Here is an 18,790-nt window from a genome sequence, read left to right on the forward strand (position 1 = left end):
TTTTCGCAATATATATATATATATATATATGTTTTGATTACTATTTTCCACCTTTCTTACTCTAGAAAAATTAATTTTTATATTACAGGTAAAAGAGTAATAGAGAAATATTGATAATTTTAAGGGTAAAATAAATCTTTTTGAAAAATGAATTGAGATTTATAAGGTAAATAATGTCTCATTTGATTTTTAGAGCAATTTTTCCTAGAAAATTACCCAAATTACTGGGTTGATTATTATTTTAAAAAACATTTTTCGGTATTTATATATAACTACTTTACTTTACTCCTATAAAATAGAGCACAGTGAATACTGAATAGAGTAAATAGAATCTTCTTTTCCTTTTAAGAAATTAGAGAACCCTACTTCCACGCTGACCCGGATCCGTTTTCTTCTCATTACCGAACCCTACTTCCACGCCGACCCGGATCCGTTTCCATACTATCGCTTAAACCCTTACCGCCAACGCAGTCTTTCTTCTCTCTTAGCTTACGTTGAAGCAAAACCATACGCAGATTACGTTGAATTTTTGGCAACAATACAATGTAAGAATGTTCCCTTTTAAAAAAAAAACTAAATTTGACTTTAAAGAATACCAAGAATTGAGTTCTTGAGTCTGTTTGATTTGTAATTGCAAAGACTTGAAAGTTCTTGAATCTTCTTGATGTTTTTTGTTAAGGTTATCCTTATTATTTCAAATAAAAAAAGACTTGAAAGTTCTTGCACAGGTTGTAAGAATTGATGTTTGTTTTGGAATTCCAAGATTTGGTATTTTTTCTTGGTGGGGTTGTAGGAATTATTGATCAATGTAGTTTAAGTTTGATTTTAAGGAAACCCAGAGCTGAGTTTTGAGTTTCTGTTGAATTTGGATTGCAAAACTTTGATTTTTCTTTGTTGGGGTTGGTGTTCTTGGATAGTAGTTAAATGTTTATAATGTTTTATTTTGTATTGAAGGTCCCGTCTATGTGTGAAGAATTTGCCAAAGTATGTAGCCGAGGACCGCCTCAGAGAATTCTTCTCTCAGAAAGGGGAAGTCACTGATGCCAAGCTTATGCGTACTTCGTTAAGTTTCTCTCCTCCTTTTTGCTCTTCCTATTTTTTTTGGTAAAAGTAATGTGAGCTGTAGACAAACTCTATGCCTGAGTCTGTAATTTGTTGGACTGAACGGATCAAAATGGAGTAATCAACTATAGACCATTCATATAGCAAACCACAATTAGTAAAGAACTTGGTGTTGATGTATAGTAACTTTAATGTTTTTCAGTTGTTATCAGTGTTTCAGCTGACAATTGATTTTTTGACTGGTATATACGAGTTGCTATTTGGTAGTATTGATATTTTGGGGTATGTTTATTACTACCTTGAAATATATCTGACATTGAATGATTGTCATGATAAACAGAGATGGGAAGAGCAGGCAGTTTGGATTTGTAGGATTTCGAACTGAGCAAGAGGCTGAGGAAGCTATCAAGTATTTTGACAAGTCTTTCATGGATAGTAGTCGTATTATTTGTGAGGTATGTCTTTTCTGCTTCAGTGACATACAGACTTAGCGGAAGAAGAAAATGCCTCTCTACTCCATATTCCATTATTCTGACTGAGTAGAACATCTTCTTTGTATGTTTAGAATTAATTTCACTTTACTTTTATTTTAATTTTCCCTATTTATAGCCACACACTGTCATTGTTTGTGTTAGACCAGGAGTTCCAAAAGTCTTTCTTTCTTAAACTCTGTGCCAAGTAAAGCACAGTGAGACAATAGGAACATTAAAAATGGCACCTTTATAAAAATTTCCAAGTAACTAGTGACAACCTCCTAATAAGCTCAGGAATATTTACTTTGTTAGGTTGTGATAATTATTTTTCTATAAGAGAGTAGCCATTCATTGGTGATGTGCTTGAATGACACATGAAATTCATTTTCATATAGCCAGATTGCTAGGAAAATCGGGGATCCAAATATCCCTCGTCCATGGAGCAGGCACACTTTGAAGAAACAAGAGATATTGACAAATGAGGATGAGAATGCAATAGTAAACAAAAGTTCTAAGTCTGCAGGTTTCAAAGGGGACAAAAAGAATAGTAAACAGGAGAGTAAGGATGAGGATCCTCAGCTTCAAGAGTTCCTTGAAGTTATGCAGCCTCGGAGTAAGTCAAAGTTGTGGGCAAATGATGCATTAACAGCTCCGTCTCTTGCCCGAAGTAAAAAGGATGGCGATAAGCAATACCAGAAAAAAGAAACTAGCCAGGAAAAAATGGATACTGATGACTCTGAGTTGGACGAGGTTATTAAAAAAAAGAAATCTCTGTCAGATAGTGAAAAATCTGAGAAACCTGGCGGCTCCCATAATGATGAAGTTATGACCGATACGGATTATTTCAAAAGTAGAGTGAGGAAAGATTGGTCCGACTCAGAAAGTAGTGAAGACGATGGTAGTGATAATGAAAGTGACAAGAGCAGTGAAGATGCAAATGCTGGTAATATCCTTGAACCTGATGATACAGAGGAATTTTTGAGTGATGGGCTCACCAGATCTAACAATGAGTCGCTTGAGCCTGTTGACCCTTCATCAAGTGTTAAGGATGAAAAAGAAGAAGATCTGGAGAGCGGACGATTATTTGTTCGTAACCTTCCATACACCACTACGTAATACATCTTCGTTCTTCTTTTTCCTTTTTTTGGGCGATTTAGTCAACTCAATATGTTGCACTGTTTTATGATTTTAATGAACCTAATATATGTTCTTGTTAAACAAATGGGTTTATGACTCAGGGAAGAGGAGCTGGAAGAACACTTTAGAGCATTTGGCAATGTCTCACAGGTTCATATTGTTGTTGACAAAGATACAAAGCGGTCCAAAGGAATTGCTTATGTTCTCTATCCATTACCAGAATCTGCTGCTAGGTACCTGTCAATCAACATCCAAATTCTAAGCTACTGCACTTTTTACCTGCCAGAAGCACACTGATATACATGAGTTCTATGCATGTCTATTTTGCATGTTCACAGTGCTATTGTTCATTTATTGTTTATTCCAGGGCATTAGCAGAGCTGGACAGTTCAATCTTTCAAGGACGATTACTTCATGTTATGCCAGCGAAGCAGAAAATTTCTCCAGAGAAGGCAGAGTAAGTGGTTTTCTCCTACTCATTTTAATGTTCATATCCATTGAGATCGTTTGCTTATTACATTTATGTGAGAGAAGCTCTCTCTTTTTTCTTTTTAATATGGGATCTACCATGCTATAATAAGATTGGTCATTTATTAATCTGTAGGACAATTGCTAATACCAAGCAATCGTCAAACACATTTAAGCAGAAGAGACAAGAGGAAAAGAAGGCATCTGAAGCTAGTGGAAATACACAATCTTGGAATACTCTGTTTATGCGGCCAGACACTGTATGTACACTGCCAAATATTATAAATGGATATCCATCTTTTTTCTGTTTGCTAGAAAGAGTAAGATCAACTGGTGATTTTATTGTGCTTCTACATGTCTACATATTAGTCAGGATGCTCCTTGATTTTTCTGTGTTCTTGTAACTTGTAACATGAACATCTTGTTAGGAAAACAATAACTAACAACCAAACATTGTACAACTTGATGAGGATTTTTTTGTGGAGATTAAACTTCCCCAAGCCCAACCAAACATAGTACAAATTAGCGGTGGATGCTTTGTTTTTTTTCTTTGGGGGTGAGGGTGGAAGGGGATATGGACAGAAACTTTTAAAGATCTTTGATGTTTGCCATAATAAGCTGGGTTTATCTTGTTTACATTTGATCAGATTGTAGTTATTATAGTTTCTACATTATTCTTCTTGTAAGATGATTTGGTAGTTCAAATTCTTTTAAGCTATCTTACTACTTCTCTGATCAATTTCTGAAATGCTTCAGGATCTTTAATTACTTCGCTTTTAGGTTGAGTATGCATCATACTGTATCAGATTTTGAACTTTTTCTTGAATGTAAAAATGATCTCCATCTGATCTTCGAAATATTTTAGGTTGTTGAAAATATTGCAAGAAAATTTGGTGTGAGTAAAAGTGATCTCCTTGATAGAGAAGCTGATGATCTTGCTGTGCGTATAGCGTTGGGCGAGACTCAAGTGATAGCGGAGACAAAAAAGGCTCTTGCAAAAGCTGGAGTTAATATTGTTTCATTGGAAGAATACGCTGCTGGAAAAACCGATGGGGTGAAACGAAGCAATCACGTTATTCTAGTTAAGAACTTGCCTTATGGTTCATCAGAAGGTGAACTTGCAAATATGTTTGGGAAGTTTGGGAGCCTGGATAAAATTGTTCTTCCTCCTACCAAAACCTTAGCTTTGGTATGTGCCTTTATCTTTGTAGCCTTTGGCTTGAAATGACTATTCTTGAACTGTAATGGTTATCTATCCGCTTCGTGACTTTTCCCTCCAATAGGGTGGTAGTCACTCCCTTCCTTCAAGCTCAGTATACGTGATTATGATTCTGTTGATGTGAGTATACGTGAATTAGTCGGACATAACAAGATTGTTTGCTGTTTCTGTGATTATTAACTATCAGGTTGTCTTCCTAGAACCGGCAGAAGCACGTTCAGCTTTCCGGGGTCTAGCATACAAACGTTACAAGTAAGTGTAATACATCCATTTCTTACCTTCAATACAAAAGGTGATTTTCTTAGTTGAACAAGTAGCAGTATATGTAGAGACAAAATTTCATGTCATGATTGATGACAAAGTAAGATTATAAATACCCCTCAATTCAATTGTGAATTTTCAACTATACACTTAAACTTTGCTAGGGTCCTATTACTTCTTAGTCTTTTCTGAAGTGGAATAAATACCCCTTCCCATGAAACTACTAGATTTGCATTGGGAGGTGAAATATTGCGCCTGACATGTGTATTCACTATTCCACCACTTAATTTTCTTAACCCTGTTTTGCCTTCTACCTTATTTCTTTCTTGCTCCACCTTTGTTCAATGGTGTTAAGCCAAATATCGCCAATCTAAATCTTACTGTGTCCTCACTCTAACTCCAATAGTTTCTTTGTCATTGATATCCCCTTGTATTCTCAAAACAAAATGCAATTTATTTAGCTCAGTTGATGTTACTTAGAGAAGACTCAAAATTGGACAAAAGCCGTGGAAGGAGAAGAAGGGAATTACATTATCTTTAAATTTTGTTTTAGATAACTGAAAATCCCTGAGAAACGGGGAAAGAGTTCTTTTTTGCTTTCTGGTGTCTTGCTTTAGAAAATGCCTTTCAGTTTTAGATTTTGCAAGATTGAGATTTCTCCTAGTTTGCCTTTTGTTCTTTCTAGCATATATCATTTTTGCTGTGTTTCATATTCAATTATTTTGATAGAGTTTTGTAAGTTCAGAATTATGAAGTAATATTTTTCCCTTTGGTCCTAATGCAGGGACACTCCCCTTTATTTGGAGTGGGCTCCTGGAAATATTCTTGATCAAACAAGTGATTCAAAAAATGCTCTTGTTGTTGGTGAAGATGATGCAAAGAGAGTGCTGCTAGAGCAACAAGTGGAAGGAGTAACGGATCCAGATGTTGATCCTGATAGAGTTGAGGTATATGAACTGCAAAACCTATGTTGTTCAGAGACGGCTTGAATGGTGTGGCATTATAGTGAGGATTCATGACCCAACTAGCTTGGGACTGAGATGTTGTTTTTGTTGCACAAAAATGTGGAATATGTTACAAATTCTTAAACTAAGTCTTACATATATATTCAAGTTTTTTGTTTGTTGGTAAACAACTAGGGCCTGCATATGAATTAAAGTGGTTTTTGATGGATTATGGCTGATAGTCTGTAAGTCAAGCATTGGGAGAAAGAGATAGGTTCGCAGTAAATCGGATATAAATTATTCTTAAATATGATCCTTACTCTTGGTATCAGCAGACTATTGAATACTCATTGCATGCTGGTTCAGTTGCACCACTATTACCAAAGAATCATTATATTCCCTGGCACCGAAAACAAAAAGAGTTCAGTTATTGGAAATAAGTGTAGGGAATAGCAATGCAGTTTTAGAAATTCCTTGTTGCCTCTTGGTTTGTTCTTCTAGCTGCCTTGATTTCCCATGTTTGTTTCCTGTTTCATTAACCAATTGTCATTCTTGTTTGCCATCTTTCCAGTCACGATCACTGTATGTCAAGAACCTAAATTTCAAGACGTTGGATGAGAGCCTAAAAAAGCATTTCACCGACCACATAAAGGATGGGCGAATATTAAGCGTGAGGGTAAGTTCTTTTAGCTAGAAAACTGGGACTTTTACTATCTGAGCACAGTATTTCCTTCCTGCTGCATGAGAAAATAACTCCTCTTCATCCAACGCTTGTTAATATTATTCTGTGAAGGTGAAGAAGCATGTAAAGAATGGAAAAAATGTCTCTATGGGTTTTGGATTCGTTGAGTTTGATTCTGTTGATACAGCAATCAACGTTTGCAAGGATTTGCAGGTAAACTTTCTGATTTGAACTCTGTCTATACTTTTCAGGCTCTTATAACTAATTTTCCAACTTCCCTCTTGTCATTCAGGGAACTGTTTTGGATGGCCATGCACTTATATTGCAACTTTGTCACACTAAGAAGGACCAATTACCAAAGAGAGCTGAGAATGACAAGAGTTCAACTAAGTTGCTTGTTAGGAATGTTGCTTTTGAGGCAACTGAAAAGGATCTCAGGCAATTATTCAGTCCATTCGGGCAGGTACTTCCTCTTAACTATTGGTAACATAGGGTGATACTATGTAGTAAAAAGGTGATACTAGGTTTCCCTGTGCTGGAAGTGCCAAAGATAGATGTTGGTTGAGGATAAATATGGCTGCGAGGCACGAGCATGCATGATATCCTGTACAGTTTCATTTTGATTCCACGTGAGACTTTTTTGTGTGGAACTCATAAAATTGCACTTGTGCTGCTGATCTGTTGGTCTGAATCGTGAAAACTGAATTTCACCTGATTAATTATTGTTGCTATTATTTTAAAATGGTGGTATCTGTGTCAGTTTTCCCAGACCTCCAGATGAGGGGTGGGGAAAAGATGAGGTATGATGTTATCCTTGGATACGATATAGAAGAAACAGAAGAGGGATGGGAAAAGATGAGGGGTGGATGAAGAGGGGGAGAACTGGGGAAGGATGTGGATGTGGCTTAGTAGCCACAAATGACGTATACTTTGTGGATAACTAAACTGGCTTTAAGGTTGTGTTCTTATCTCTAGTTATATTAGGCATAATGATGGCATTTTTACATGAAGCTAGACTCAGGAAAAGATTACGTCCTTGCCTTTTGGCTCAAATCTTGAGAACCAACTGAATAAGATTTGCAATCATATGATCCTTGGCTCTTGATCGTTCCAGAACCCTTTGGACACTACATGTTCCTTTTGCTGTGATATATAATTTTGATTGAAAAAAAAACAGATTAAACTATAAGGTCTTATTTCAGCCATACTTCTACTTTTCTTGGTAAACTATTTTATCGAGATTTAGGTGAGTATTTAAGATTCTCTCCATTCTGTAAATGCTTTTGTTTGAGGATCCAGCGATAGTGGAATGTGTTATGGAAATCATGAGTCTGAAAGATGTTGATTTAGACAGAATGTAGCATGGTAATTAACAGATGACCTAGCCACTAGGAGCTAGGTCTAGAAAAAAAAATATTATGATGCTTTGGTCCCTTGAAAGTCTGACATGTATGTTATTTTTTTTTTTTTGCATTCGTCAATCATTTTTCACATAGCTATTTATCTCAATGTCTTTTCCGTTGACCTCAAAATTAAATTCATCCTACAGATTAAGAGTTTAAGGCTGCCAATGAGGTTTGGGAACCATAGAGGATTTGCATTTGTAGAGTTTGTCACGAAGCAAGAGGCAAAGAACGCCATTGAAGCTCTATCTAGTACTCACTTGTATGGGCGCCATTTGGTATGTGATCTTGCAATTCTCAGGCATTGTATATATCCTACATAAATACCACCGAATAATATGTTATGTGTATGTTACGTCTCAGGTTCTGGAGAGAGCCAAGGAAGGTGAGAGCCTAGAGGAATTACGCGCTCGCACAGCTGCTCAGTTTACTACTGAGCAAAATGGGTTTCAAACTACTAAATTATCAAAGAAGAGAAAGCAAATGGGTATACTGGATGATGGGAGTTCTAAATTTGGGCGAATTGCTGATTAATACTCTTCACAAGTCAGTCATATGTAACAAGAAGATGAGTTTTTTCTCTCTTTTATGCCCAATCAGTTGTCCTGTATAGGTTAAAATTCTGCAGTCTTTGTAGCAAATAACACTAAGACCAGAACTTGTTTAATTATTTCACAATCAATGTGGTGGGACTTGATAGTTCTCTTTGTATACTAAATTAGCCATTTTTTGTTTGGGGATAAGATCTACCCAGAACTTGAGTTTTGCAGTTTTGTTTATTAATGTAATGTTTTTACATCCTCTTCAGTGTTTGTAGTTTATGAAAACTTTCCAGTCAGTTTGTGACAAAATATCAAAGTAGGTAAACAAAGTTGGATTCTTTGGATGTTTCTTCTGTATTATTTTAAACAAAAAATATGTATAGATCACTAAATAAAGTTTTTTGTATAATACAGTGTGAAAACATGGACAATATGTTAATTCGAGTCCAAATTTTTTGATTCATTATATAAGAAAAATGGAAGGAAAGATAGAAAGAGGACAAGTTGGTGTTGACGCTTTGAATAGTAGCATTTTTTTCCTTTTTCAACACCTATTTGTCTTCACAAATGATCAATTATTATCACCACCGGTTAATACTCACTACATTATCATTAGTCAATACTAGTCTTGGTTGACATTCACAACCAACATCATCAATAATTAGAAAATAAATTTAAAATATTTTATTGATATAATATTAGATGAATTTAAGATTTTATTAAATTTTCTTTTTTTTTTTAAATTGAAAATTTATATTTAGATTATAATACATTTTAATATTTACCATATAAATCTTGATGCACATCTTAATATTCAGATATTTATTTAGACTCAAACAATTAGTTTTGATAAAAATAAATAAATGAGGCTTGTGAGTTTGGTAAGTAAGAAGAATTAATCATTCTAAGATCACTTACTTATATATAATCTAACAAAACAATATGAAGTGAGGAGCTGGTTTCGAAGTTGGTTTGGATGGAGAGAAAACAATGAATTTGTTTTTCCAGAAAAGAATTATCAAACATGAAAAATTAAAAAATATTTCTCACCTCCTTTTTCTTTTCTTACCATTTACTCTTTTTTGTTTCTTTGGGGTAGGTAAAATATGTATTACTACACTATTTTACGGTCAATTAAACAAAAAATTAACTTTTCTTATTGACTAAAGAGAGGATATATATACTTTCCAATCGCTAACCATTTTCAGTGAATTGTAGCCCAAAAATTTTCAAGAAAAAGAATTGTTTCTCTTCCTCTTCTTTATCCCCTCTTCTTTCTGCTACTCTTTTGGGGCGATTCATTTGTTCATCATTTCTCTAAATTGGGTTGCATTTCCGGTCCTTCTGCCTCTTCTTTCAACTGGGTATGTCTCAATTTTCAGCTAATTCACTGGTTTCTTTAGGGTTTCAATCTTTTTCTTGATATTGTTAAGTTTCGTGATTCTTTTCTGTGTGGATTTACTTTTTAAGTGTATTTCTCTTCGTTATTTCTTGTTCTGTATATGAGATCCCTATTCATTTTTGTGGGTTTTAGTATCTGATGATTTTACTTTATTGTAGGTGATATTTTACGTTGCTGCTTTGTTAGAATTACTAGCGTTATTCGTTTTCTTTGTGGGGTTTCTTTAATTCTGCTTATAGTGTACCATTGGGGTCTTCCTTGTTACTGGTTTTTGGTGGGACTTGGCGAAAGTTTGTGATTCTGTTTATTTTTTGTGATTTCTTGATTTATTTTTGTGTTTATTCTGAATCTTGATAGAGGCAATGTCGCAAGGTTACTCAATTGAGCTCTACTTTGATCCTGCACTGGAAAACCAGGTCTTGAAAGCCTGGAATGTATTGGCTCGGCGCCAGATTAGCACTCAGCTTATTGAAATTGAATCTAGACCTCACATTACCCTCTTCTCGAGTCCCTTTTTTGATCCATCAAAGATTGAGAACATTGTAAAGAATTTTTCATCCAAGCAAGAATCATTGCCTCTGTCCTTTGGTTCAATTGGAAGCCTCCCAAGTGACGACAATGTTCTATTTCTTGCCCCAACTCCAACTTTGTCTCTCCTTCAGTTCCACTCACAACTCTTTGATGCTATGAAAAAGGAGGGAATTGAGATTGCGGAGGAGCATCGTCCTGATACATGGATTCCTTATTGCCCAGTAGCTGACGAAGTGCCTAAAACTCGTATGGGCGAGGCATTTACTGTTTTGAGGGATCTGAAATTACCTGTTGCTGGATATGCTACGGAAATTGCACTTGTTGAGTATCCACCAGTTCGTGAAGCATTTTCTTTTGTGCTTGGTAATACAGTTGAACCATGAAGCTTCAGACATGTAATTGTGTTGATTTTAGTTTAGGCTTTTACCTTCTGTTTCCTACATAGTTGCTGTTGTAGAACCTGATATAGATGGTTAAGAGTGCTATTGTCGTTGCTAAATGGCCATCTGCTCTGATGAAATATTGAAGTCATTTCTGATTCTTTTCTTATTGTTCGTACTTGCAAGGTTTTGATCTCATATGTCAGTGTTGTTGATAATAACATGCTTATTTTCTTCTTATCAATGGAAAATCTCTGCTGGACCGCTATTACCATAGAGACATGATATGCTTATATGTTCTATCCTGTAAATCTTGAACATGGTCTTGGCTTATGTGTTCTACTTTGTCAGTCTTAAATGTGGTTTGTTTCATTCGAATGTACTTCATTTTAGTTCTTGTTAAGTTTAGCAAGCTTGAATCATGTGAGGTAAATTTGCTTGTGTTAAATGATATTGAATATAAATTTTGCTTGATGGGTACGTACGCCTTTTGATTTGCAAGTCTCAAAGATCACGTGCTTTCTTTAGATTGTAAGATATTTTGGTGCTTGTTGATTTTAGTTGGATTAAATCATGTGAGGGTGGTACAGAAGCTACCAGTTTTGTATGGTTGGTAAAGAAAATAACATTTGGAAAAACATGAGGCAGAAGTTGATTGATAAACGAGCTGGCAAATGGAGAAAATGACAAGAACAGTCCATTATGATTGGCGTTGGTTTTAAGTAATCCTTTTTATCAAGGTTTCATATAGTCCTTTAAGTACACACCTAAGAAATTTAGTCCTTTATGTTTTGCCATATTTTAAAAGTGAAAACAACCAAGCACTAAGACAATGCGTGTTACTACATGATCTGGGATCCCCTATACAAAAACAAAACAAAGGAAGGGATCCCATTGTACCATAAAACTTATTCCTATAGTGAATTGGTGTAGTCTAGTCTGCTGTCTTCATCCTTTACATCTTGAATGTTGCACCTAAAGCCAAAAACCACAGACATCTGAACTTTAACAGCTACGGGTTCTCTTTAAACACAGTTCCTTACTCCCCAAAAGATCCTACAGATACAAGCTGGCAGTGTGATCCATGTTCTTTTCAGTGATTTTCTAATCCTTCTATGCCCCAAGTGGACAACGATTCCTTCACTGTTTTGGGCATTACAAATGGCATATTAAATAAGTTCTCGAGTTGTCTAGCTATTGTGCAGTTCATGGCCTCCTTATTACACAAATATCATCTGCTAAATAACCTCATACCCTTCACAGTAGATTGCATTGGGTTAGGCAACCTTTACTGAGACAATTCCATTCCTTTGTCTTTCCAATGTTAGCTGATCTTCCTCTTCTGCATTTACTTCACCTTCTCATCTTTTAACACGAGGGCAGTCCTTGGTACTACCCAACCAAAACTGAGCAATTTTGGTCTCCATTATATTTAAAACGCACAAATGTATGTGTGAATCATTTAAATTAGAGAAACTGTCAAGGCGGACTTCTCTTCTCCCAATTATCTGATTTTTAATTTTGTTGTCTGCCTCTGTGCTTGTTTTCTGGTGCTGATCTGGTCTGATTCAGCTTGTTCTTTTGGGGGGATTCTTCATAAGGTATGAATTGAGAGAAATTTTTTCCCATGGTTTCTTCAGTTTAAACAGTTCACGTGCTTCTCAGGAACATAAAGGATTATTACTGTCCAATGTGACCCCCAAACATAAGGGACTTTTTTGTCATTTTCTCACTACACTGCTATGAAAATGCCTTGGGACAATGTGACCTTGGACTAGGCTTTGGAAATACTGGATTGATCACAGAGCGTCCTGGTAAAACGTACACTGCTGTCTTCTGCAATTTTGAATTTGTTGTGAAGCTCTTATTTTCGTAGTAGAGAACTTTCAAGTTCAATATTTGTAGGATAGGTTAACTTCTTTTGCATTTAACTAACACATTAGGAACTTGGTCTCAGTAGTATTGATATTGAAAAATAAGACCCATAATTCAAGTTGGTGTAGCCTCTTTATGTAGTTGTACTTGTGTCTAATAAAATGTGTGGTGTTCTATATTTAGAGATACTGTGAAGTCTGAGGTTATAGTTGTTAACAAGTGTAAATCTTTGAAGTTTAGGTTGGTTTACCACTTGTACTGCTGTGCTCAGACGTGAAAATCCAAATATAATGGTATAACTTTTGTAGCATAGTGGTGGATATCCTTTAGGATTTCTGGCTGCCATACTTTGAATATCAGACAGATATTTGTGCATAACTACATGGCAGTCTTTGCATATTGTGCATAAACTGAATTTTCCGTCTCTGGTTAGTATCGTTTGTTAGGATCTTTGTTGATCTTGCTCAAGACTAACTGATCTCTTTTGGTTGCGCTATTCTTGAGTTTGCAGCATGTCTTGCATCAAAGTTTCTATGAAATGTCATAGAACTTAATTTGTGGTCTGGCACAGACATGCAATTAGATTGGCCAAATTTGCTGGAACAACTGAAGTAATGCCTGACTTTACTTATTCTAGTTTGCCTTCTTTCTTGGATGTTTAGTAGCATGTGAAACAAGGTCTATTTGGCAGACTTATTTTCCAGGTTTTAGCAGGTTTCAGTGATTGAGTGTTAAATCAAGGACTAGTCCAAATCGAATCGAATCAAATCAAATAAGTTTTTTCTTCATCACTATTCCTTCATTCCACAACTATATACTATAAAGTTTTCATTACGAAGATCACAAAAATACATTCATCAAGAAGCTTTCTCTCCGGCGGGTCTTTCCAAATATTAAGAAGGCTTGAGATTAAGTTCTTTATACATCAATGACTATATATCAAGATGGATATTCTACTAAAACAACCACCAATTCTTGTAATGACGTCTATTTTCAAGTAAAATTATAGTTTAAGCACAATTCTAACTTATAAATACTCTTTTTTTTTACTTTAACTTCAAACTTATTTTTTTATGTCAACCAAGTAAGTAAGTGTTAAATTTTGAATCGATCAAACACTATTTCTATAATTTGGAACAAATAAAGTAACATAAGCGTCTTATTTGAAAAAATAAAATAAAAAATTCCAAGGCCTATTGCTTCAAACTTGCAATAATAATGATTCTTAAATCTTTCCAAACTATTTAATAAGGAAAAATTACCTAAATACACCTCTTATTATATTATAATATTTAAAATTTTCTACCATTTTTAAAAAAATTCAAGAATCCCTTCTCATATCAGTGAATCAGAGATCCGGAATCCATAATTTTTAGGGATTTTTTATAATTTGGAAAAGAGCAGGATTATAATATAATTAACTCTTAACACTTCGAGATTTATGTAAATTATACTAATTCACTTGATTTTAAACACACTTTTCATATTGGAAATTAAAGATGGAATCACTACTTCAAACATCATACATTGATTGTTAGAGATTGGGCCTTAAATGATGTTGGGCTGAAAATATGGGCCACAGCCCATAGATCTTAACATTGGGCCTTATACGAATCCGGGTCATGTATAGTCGGCGAGAAGGTTCATCTACTTTAGAATCTCAAGCTCCCGCTTCTCTTCGTTTCTCTGCAAAAATTTCTCGTCGACGGTAATTATCCAATCGGACAGAAATTTCCTGCCGTTTTTGAACAGAGAGGGATTTGGTTGGGTACTCCATTTATTGATTTTTCATTACCAGCTTGTTTAATCAGGTAAATTTCTTTCGTTTGCTTCCTGTAATATGGAATTGTGTTATTTTTCGCTTTTTTTTTTGGTGCGTTAAGGTTGGTTAGGTTGTTTATGACAAATAAACACAATTGTCTGCTCAGCATATATTATTCAATTAATGTACACATATTATACATCTGTTGGCTACTTTTTTGGGCGGACTACTAATGTACTGTTTAAGTTAATTTCCCCGTCTTTGCTCATTTGAGATGAGAATGAGATGAAACGAAACGAAACTATCAGCATATTATTGGGCTTTCTTGCTTGAATAAGTTAAAGGTATAAGTAGTTTTCTGGATTCCAATTGCTTGATTGAAACTGAAGTGGGGAGCATGTTGATTGGGTTTGGCTGAGGGAAAAAAAAATGAAGATAGAAACATTTATTTGGGGTTCTTTTTTATTTTTTATTATTTCAGTTATTTGTGCTCAAGGCTATCTGCCAGAGCTGAATGATTGTTTTTTTCAAAATGGAATATGCTGCAACTTGCAGGAATAGAAATGTTAGGCATTACACCAATATTGCCCCTTCCGGCACCCCCGTTGGATGGGAATCTGGGACCAACACCTCTAGCTCAGGTGGTAGAGCAACCAAATGATGTTAAGATGGAAGAGAATGAAGAGGAAAACAATAAGGACAAGGTTCCAACATCTGTTGCAACACATACGAGAACTATTGGTATTATTTATCCCCCTCCAGATATTAGGAGTATTGTTGACAAGACTTCACAGTTTGTGGCAAAGAATGGTCCGGAATTTGAGAAGAGGATTGTTCTAAATAACGCTGGCAATGCAAAATTCAACTTCCTGAATGCTTCTGATCCTTACCATGCCTATTATCAGCACCGTTTGGCTGAAGCTCGCGCACAGAATCAGGGTTCTGGAGAGCAGCCAGAAGACAAAGAAGCAACCCCTGCTCCTTCTACCGCTGATGGTGCTGAGGCAACTGCAAAACCTGACCCGTCAGCTCAATTTAGACCTGTCAGAAAGGTTCTTGAGCCACCTGAGGCAGAGCAATATACTGTTCGACTCCCTGAAGGGATCACAGGTGAAGAAATGGATATCATAAAGCTTACATCACAATTTGTGGCCAGAAATGGGAAGTCTTTCTTAACAGGGTTGACAAGCAGAGAGATAAATAATCCCCAATTTCATTTTCTAAAGCCTACTCACAGCATGTTCATGTTTTTCACTTCACTTGCGGATGCGTATTCGAAAGTTCTGATGCCTCCTAAAGGCTTGACGAATAAGCTGCAGAAGAGTGCTGCTGACATGACAACAGTCCTAGAGCGTTGTCTGCATCGGTTGGAATGGGAAAGATCACAGGAGCAGGCTAGACAGAAAGCTGAAGATGAGATAGAACAGGAGAGGGTGCAGATGGCTATGATTGATTGGCATGATTTTGTTGTTGTTGAGACGATAGATTTTGCTGATGATGAGGATCAGGATTTACCTCCACCTATGACCCTTGAGGAGGTTATAAGGAGGAGCAAGATGCCTACATTGGAGGAAGAGGAATATGTTGAGCCTGGAAAGGAGGTGGAAATGGAGATGGATGAAGAAGAGGTGCAGCTAGTTGAAGAAGGTATGCGAGCTGCGACTCTTGAAGAGAATGGTGGTGTCAAGAGTGCTGAAACCATGTCAATTTCAGAAGAAAATGATCCACCAATGCGGATTGTGAAGAACTGGAAGAGGCCTGAAGAGAGAATCCCGGCAGAAAGGGATCCAACTAAGTATGTTGTCTCTCCTATAACTGGTGAGTTAATACCTATTAGTGAGATGTCTGAACATATGAGGATCTCTCTCATTGATCCGAAGTACAAGGAACAGAAGGACAGGATGTTTGCGAAGATTAAGGAAACGACTCTTGCGCAAGATGATGAGATCTCTAGGAATATTGTTGGGCTTGCACGAACTCGTCCAGATATATTTGGTACTACGGAAGAAGAAGTTTCAAATGCGGTCAAGGCTGAGATTGAGAAAAAAATAGAAGAGCCGAAGCAGGTCATATGGGATGGTCACACAGGTAGCATTGGCCGCACTGCAAACCAGGCAATGTCTCAGAACAATGCAGAGGATCAGAATGATGCTGCAAATGATGTAAGAAACCTTCCTGGTCCACAGGCTCCTCCACCTCCCAGACCCGGTCTTCCTTCTGTTAGGCCACTACCTCCACCACCTGGGCTTGCGCTGAATATTCCTAGGCCTCCTAATACATTCCAGTATTCCACACCTACCATTGCTGGTGCTACTCCGCCTCCACCTCAACCTCCTATGGTTAACATGATTCCTCAGGTTCGGCCCCCACCTCCTCCCATGCTACAACTACAAGATCAGCAAAACCTCATGGTCAATCGTCCCCCAATGCCTCCATCAATGGCTATGAGTTCGCATACCCTTCCTATTCCACCACCTCCTGGATCACAGTTTACACCTATGGGAGCACCTCGGCCCTTTGTTCCCCACCCGATGTCCCAGCCCGGAATGTCTATGGTCCCGCCTCCTCCTATGCCCCAAGGAATGCCGCCACCTCCTCCACCAGAAGAAGCTCCTCCTCTCCCCGAAGAGCCAGAGCCGAAGAGGCAAAAGCTTGATGAGTCTGTTCTCATTCCTGAAGACCAGTTTTTGGCTCAGCATTCGGTAAGGATAGCTTTAAAAGAACACTTTTACATAATTGTCTGTCTCATGTTTTCTTACATCCATGGAAATCTTATTTCCTGCTGGGTTATATTGCAGGGACCTGCAAGAATCAATGTATCTGTGCCGAATACCGATGAAGGGAATCTCAAAGGACAAGTTCTGGAAATCACCGTGCAATCTCTGTCCGAAACCATTGCCAGTCTGAAAGAGAAGATTTCTGGGGAGATCCAGCTTCCTGCGAACAAACAAAAGCTGAGTGGAAAGGCTGGTTTTCTCAAGGACAACTTGTCTCTTGCATACTATAATGTTGCTTCTGGAGAAACATTCAGTCTCTCTCTGAGAGAACGTGGTGGGAGAAAGAGATGAATAAGGAGTTATTTGACATGGCTTTCAAAGGTTTATTTTGCAACTATTCGGCATACTAATCCTTGTTATGAATTTAAAGAATTCTCCATTCTTCTTTCATGTTATTTTGGAGATTATATTGGACTTGTACTTCTAGATTTTCTCTCTGCAATTTAATCAACTTTATCTTTCAAGCTGATGGTTGTGGGTATCTACTACAGATTTTGGCATGTTGGCGATTATCCATGACGACAACAGGAAGTTTACTAGTTCTATTCCTATAAGATGCAACGACTGTGGGTTATGTTTATGTTACTAATTTGTGTGTCTTAACATGTGCAGTTGCTCCACCCTCTAACTAGAGCTCAGTTGTTATTTTGTTGTATCTTTTGAGTCCAAGGCCATTTTGGGATTAGAACTTTTCTGATGTCTTCTTGGCAAACATTCCTTACAATTTTAGAGGCTTTCCTTGGCAATTAATATTTCAAACTCTTCTGTGGATTTAGGACCTATTTCTGTAGAAGATGTGTGTGTCGTGGTGGGAGATGCTTGTCCCAAGCACGCCTGCCTCTTATGTGGTGCGTTTTTGGGGCACTTGAGCCCCCTTTGTTCAAGTCCTATGTAGCTTCATTCTTTTCATTTGTTTTTGTGTAGTCTGCTGTATGGAGAAAGTGGCAAAGGTTTCTCTGATGCGTTTATTTTATCAACACAGCTTTACCCCTGTTAGAGGCTGTGATGTATGATGTATTGGTCAGTTGTATTGTGAGGTTCTATCTTGGTAGCAAAAGCAGGTATTGTTTTTGCGCTTTTCATTGGTGTGTTCGTTTTATTGTTTGGTGAGAACCTGTTGGCAGACATCAAAGATTCAACACTTCCCTTTTTGCAGTTTGTCCGGGCTTTTGGAAGAGGTTGCAGATTGATGATTGATAAATGCTTCATATGTAATCTTTGGGAATTCCTTATGTTCTGGCAGATAATGTGCCGCCAGTAGTTATAATTTGTTAATGATTCTTAAGGGAATTGGTTTGGTAGCGCTTATATATGCTTGTGCTTTTGTCCTGTTTGTAGCTTTGTAGCTTGATCCACCCCATTTTTATGGGGTCCAATTATCTTAACTGTACTTTCAACTGATGATGACAGTACTAGTGACATTTTACAGCTAGGAATGTGATCGACATACTTTTAAGAAGCTGCTTTCTATGGGATCACGTTCTCGCCATGTGTTTCTATTTTGCACATCCATAGAAGTAATTGGTTGCAGCTTCATGTGTGTATAGCCAACTTGTGCTTGTAGTAGAGTGCTCCTTGCTTTCAACTATTTGATTATGTATGATCTAGTGAGAAGGGACTAGAGGGGTCGTAAAAGTAGAAGAGTAAAGATAAAAGTCCAAGATAGTGAATACGTACTTCATTTGGGTGATCGGGGAAGGGGTTCCTTGGTTAGATTCATTTTTTGGGAGATGGTTGAGCATATGCCTTTACTTATAACTTGTGTAAGGATTTTTTCTATCAGTTAGTTGATAGAGGAAGACGTTTAGTCATTATGCCTCGAACAAGTATTAACTAAATCTTTTTCAATATTCATGACATTAAATCCGAATA

General features: G+C 36.8%; 3 protein-coding genes across 7 annotated transcripts; all 3 read left to right on the forward strand.

Annotated features, from left to right (window-relative positions):
- The first annotated feature begins 404 nt into the window (after positions 1 to 404).
- LOC125847808 (uncharacterized) lies at positions 405 to 8,456 on the forward strand. Of its 2 annotated transcripts, XM_049527510.1 has the most exons (15): positions 405 to 545; positions 955 to 1,062; positions 1,403 to 1,517; positions 1,935 to 2,647; positions 2,774 to 2,905; positions 3,040 to 3,129; positions 3,277 to 3,400; positions 4,006 to 4,329; positions 4,547 to 4,611; positions 5,405 to 5,567; positions 6,136 to 6,240; positions 6,358 to 6,459; positions 6,539 to 6,709; positions 7,796 to 7,927; positions 8,013 to 8,456. In XM_049527510.1, coding segments are annotated over exons 1-15 (2,517 nt in total). In that variant the 5' UTR covers positions 405 to 543; the 3' UTR covers positions 8,184 to 8,456. The 2 variants fall into 2 exon arrangements, with proteins under 2 accessions (XP_049383467.1, XP_049383468.1); XM_049527511.1 differs by lacking the exon at positions 405 to 545 and having other exon boundaries at positions 952 to 1,062; positions 1,931 to 2,647.
- Positions 8,457 to 9,406: 950 nt separating this feature from the next.
- LOC125849070 (uncharacterized) lies at positions 9,407 to 10,787 on the forward strand. Its single transcript, XM_049529072.1, has 2 exons — positions 9,407 to 9,555; positions 9,951 to 10,787. Exon 2 carries the CDS (start codon positions 9,956 to 9,958, stop codon positions 10,505 to 10,507), a length of 552 nt encoding a protein of 183 aa, XP_049385029.1. The 5' UTR covers positions 9,407 to 9,555; positions 9,951 to 9,955; the 3' UTR covers positions 10,508 to 10,787.
- Positions 10,788 to 14,036: 3,249 nt separating this feature from the next.
- LOC125847636 (probable splicing factor 3A subunit 1) lies at positions 14,037 to 18,391 on the forward strand. 4 transcript variants are annotated; one of them, XR_007444454.1, is made up of 6 exons: positions 14,037 to 14,190; positions 14,697 to 16,843; positions 16,940 to 17,239; positions 17,410 to 17,766; positions 17,901 to 17,979; positions 18,075 to 18,391. XR_007444454.1 is itself a non-coding variant. In XM_049527277.1 (3 exons), exons 2-3 carry the CDS (start codon positions 14,705 to 14,707, stop codon positions 17,207 to 17,209), a joined length of 2,409 nt encoding a protein of 802 aa, XP_049383234.1. In that variant the 5' UTR covers positions 14,037 to 14,190; positions 14,697 to 14,704; the 3' UTR covers positions 17,210 to 17,380. The 4 variants fall into 4 exon arrangements, 1 of the variants encoding a protein (XP_049383234.1); XR_007444456.1 differs by having other exon boundaries at positions 17,695 to 17,766; XR_007444455.1 differs by lacking the exon at positions 17,410 to 17,766 and having other exon boundaries at positions 17,843 to 17,979.
- Positions 18,392 to 18,790: the final 399 nt, after the last annotated feature.

Source organism: Solanum stenotomum, chromosome 12 (genome assembly GCF_019186545.1).
Source record: "Solanum stenotomum isolate F172 chromosome 12, ASM1918654v1, whole genome shotgun sequence".
NCBI lineage: Eukaryota > Viridiplantae > Streptophyta > Magnoliopsida > Solanales > Solanaceae > Solanum > Solanum stenotomum.

Excerpts from the sequence above, each read along its gene's own strand:
- LOC125847808 (XM_049527510.1), top strand. Across the intron at positions 1,063-1,402 it reads GCCAAGCTTATGCGTACTTC|AGATGGGAAGAGCAGGCAGT; the intron begins GTTAAGTTTCTC and ends CATGATAAACAG. Across the intron at positions 6,460-6,538 it reads ACGTTTGCAAGGATTTGCAG|GGAACTGTTTTGGATGGCCA; the intron begins GTAAACTTTCTG and ends CTTGTCATTCAG.
- LOC125849070 (XM_049529072.1), top strand. The coding sequence starts at position 9,956 with ATGTCGCAAGGTTACTCAATTGAGCTCTACTTTGATCCTGCACTGGAA.
- LOC125847636 (XM_049527277.1), top strand. The coding sequence starts at position 14,705 with ATGTTAGGCATTACACCAATATTGCCCCTTCCGGCACCCCCGTTGGAT. Across the intron at positions 16,844-16,939 it reads AGTTTTTGGCTCAGCATTCG|GGACCTGCAAGAATCAATGT; the intron begins GTAAGGATAGCT and ends GTTATATTGCAG.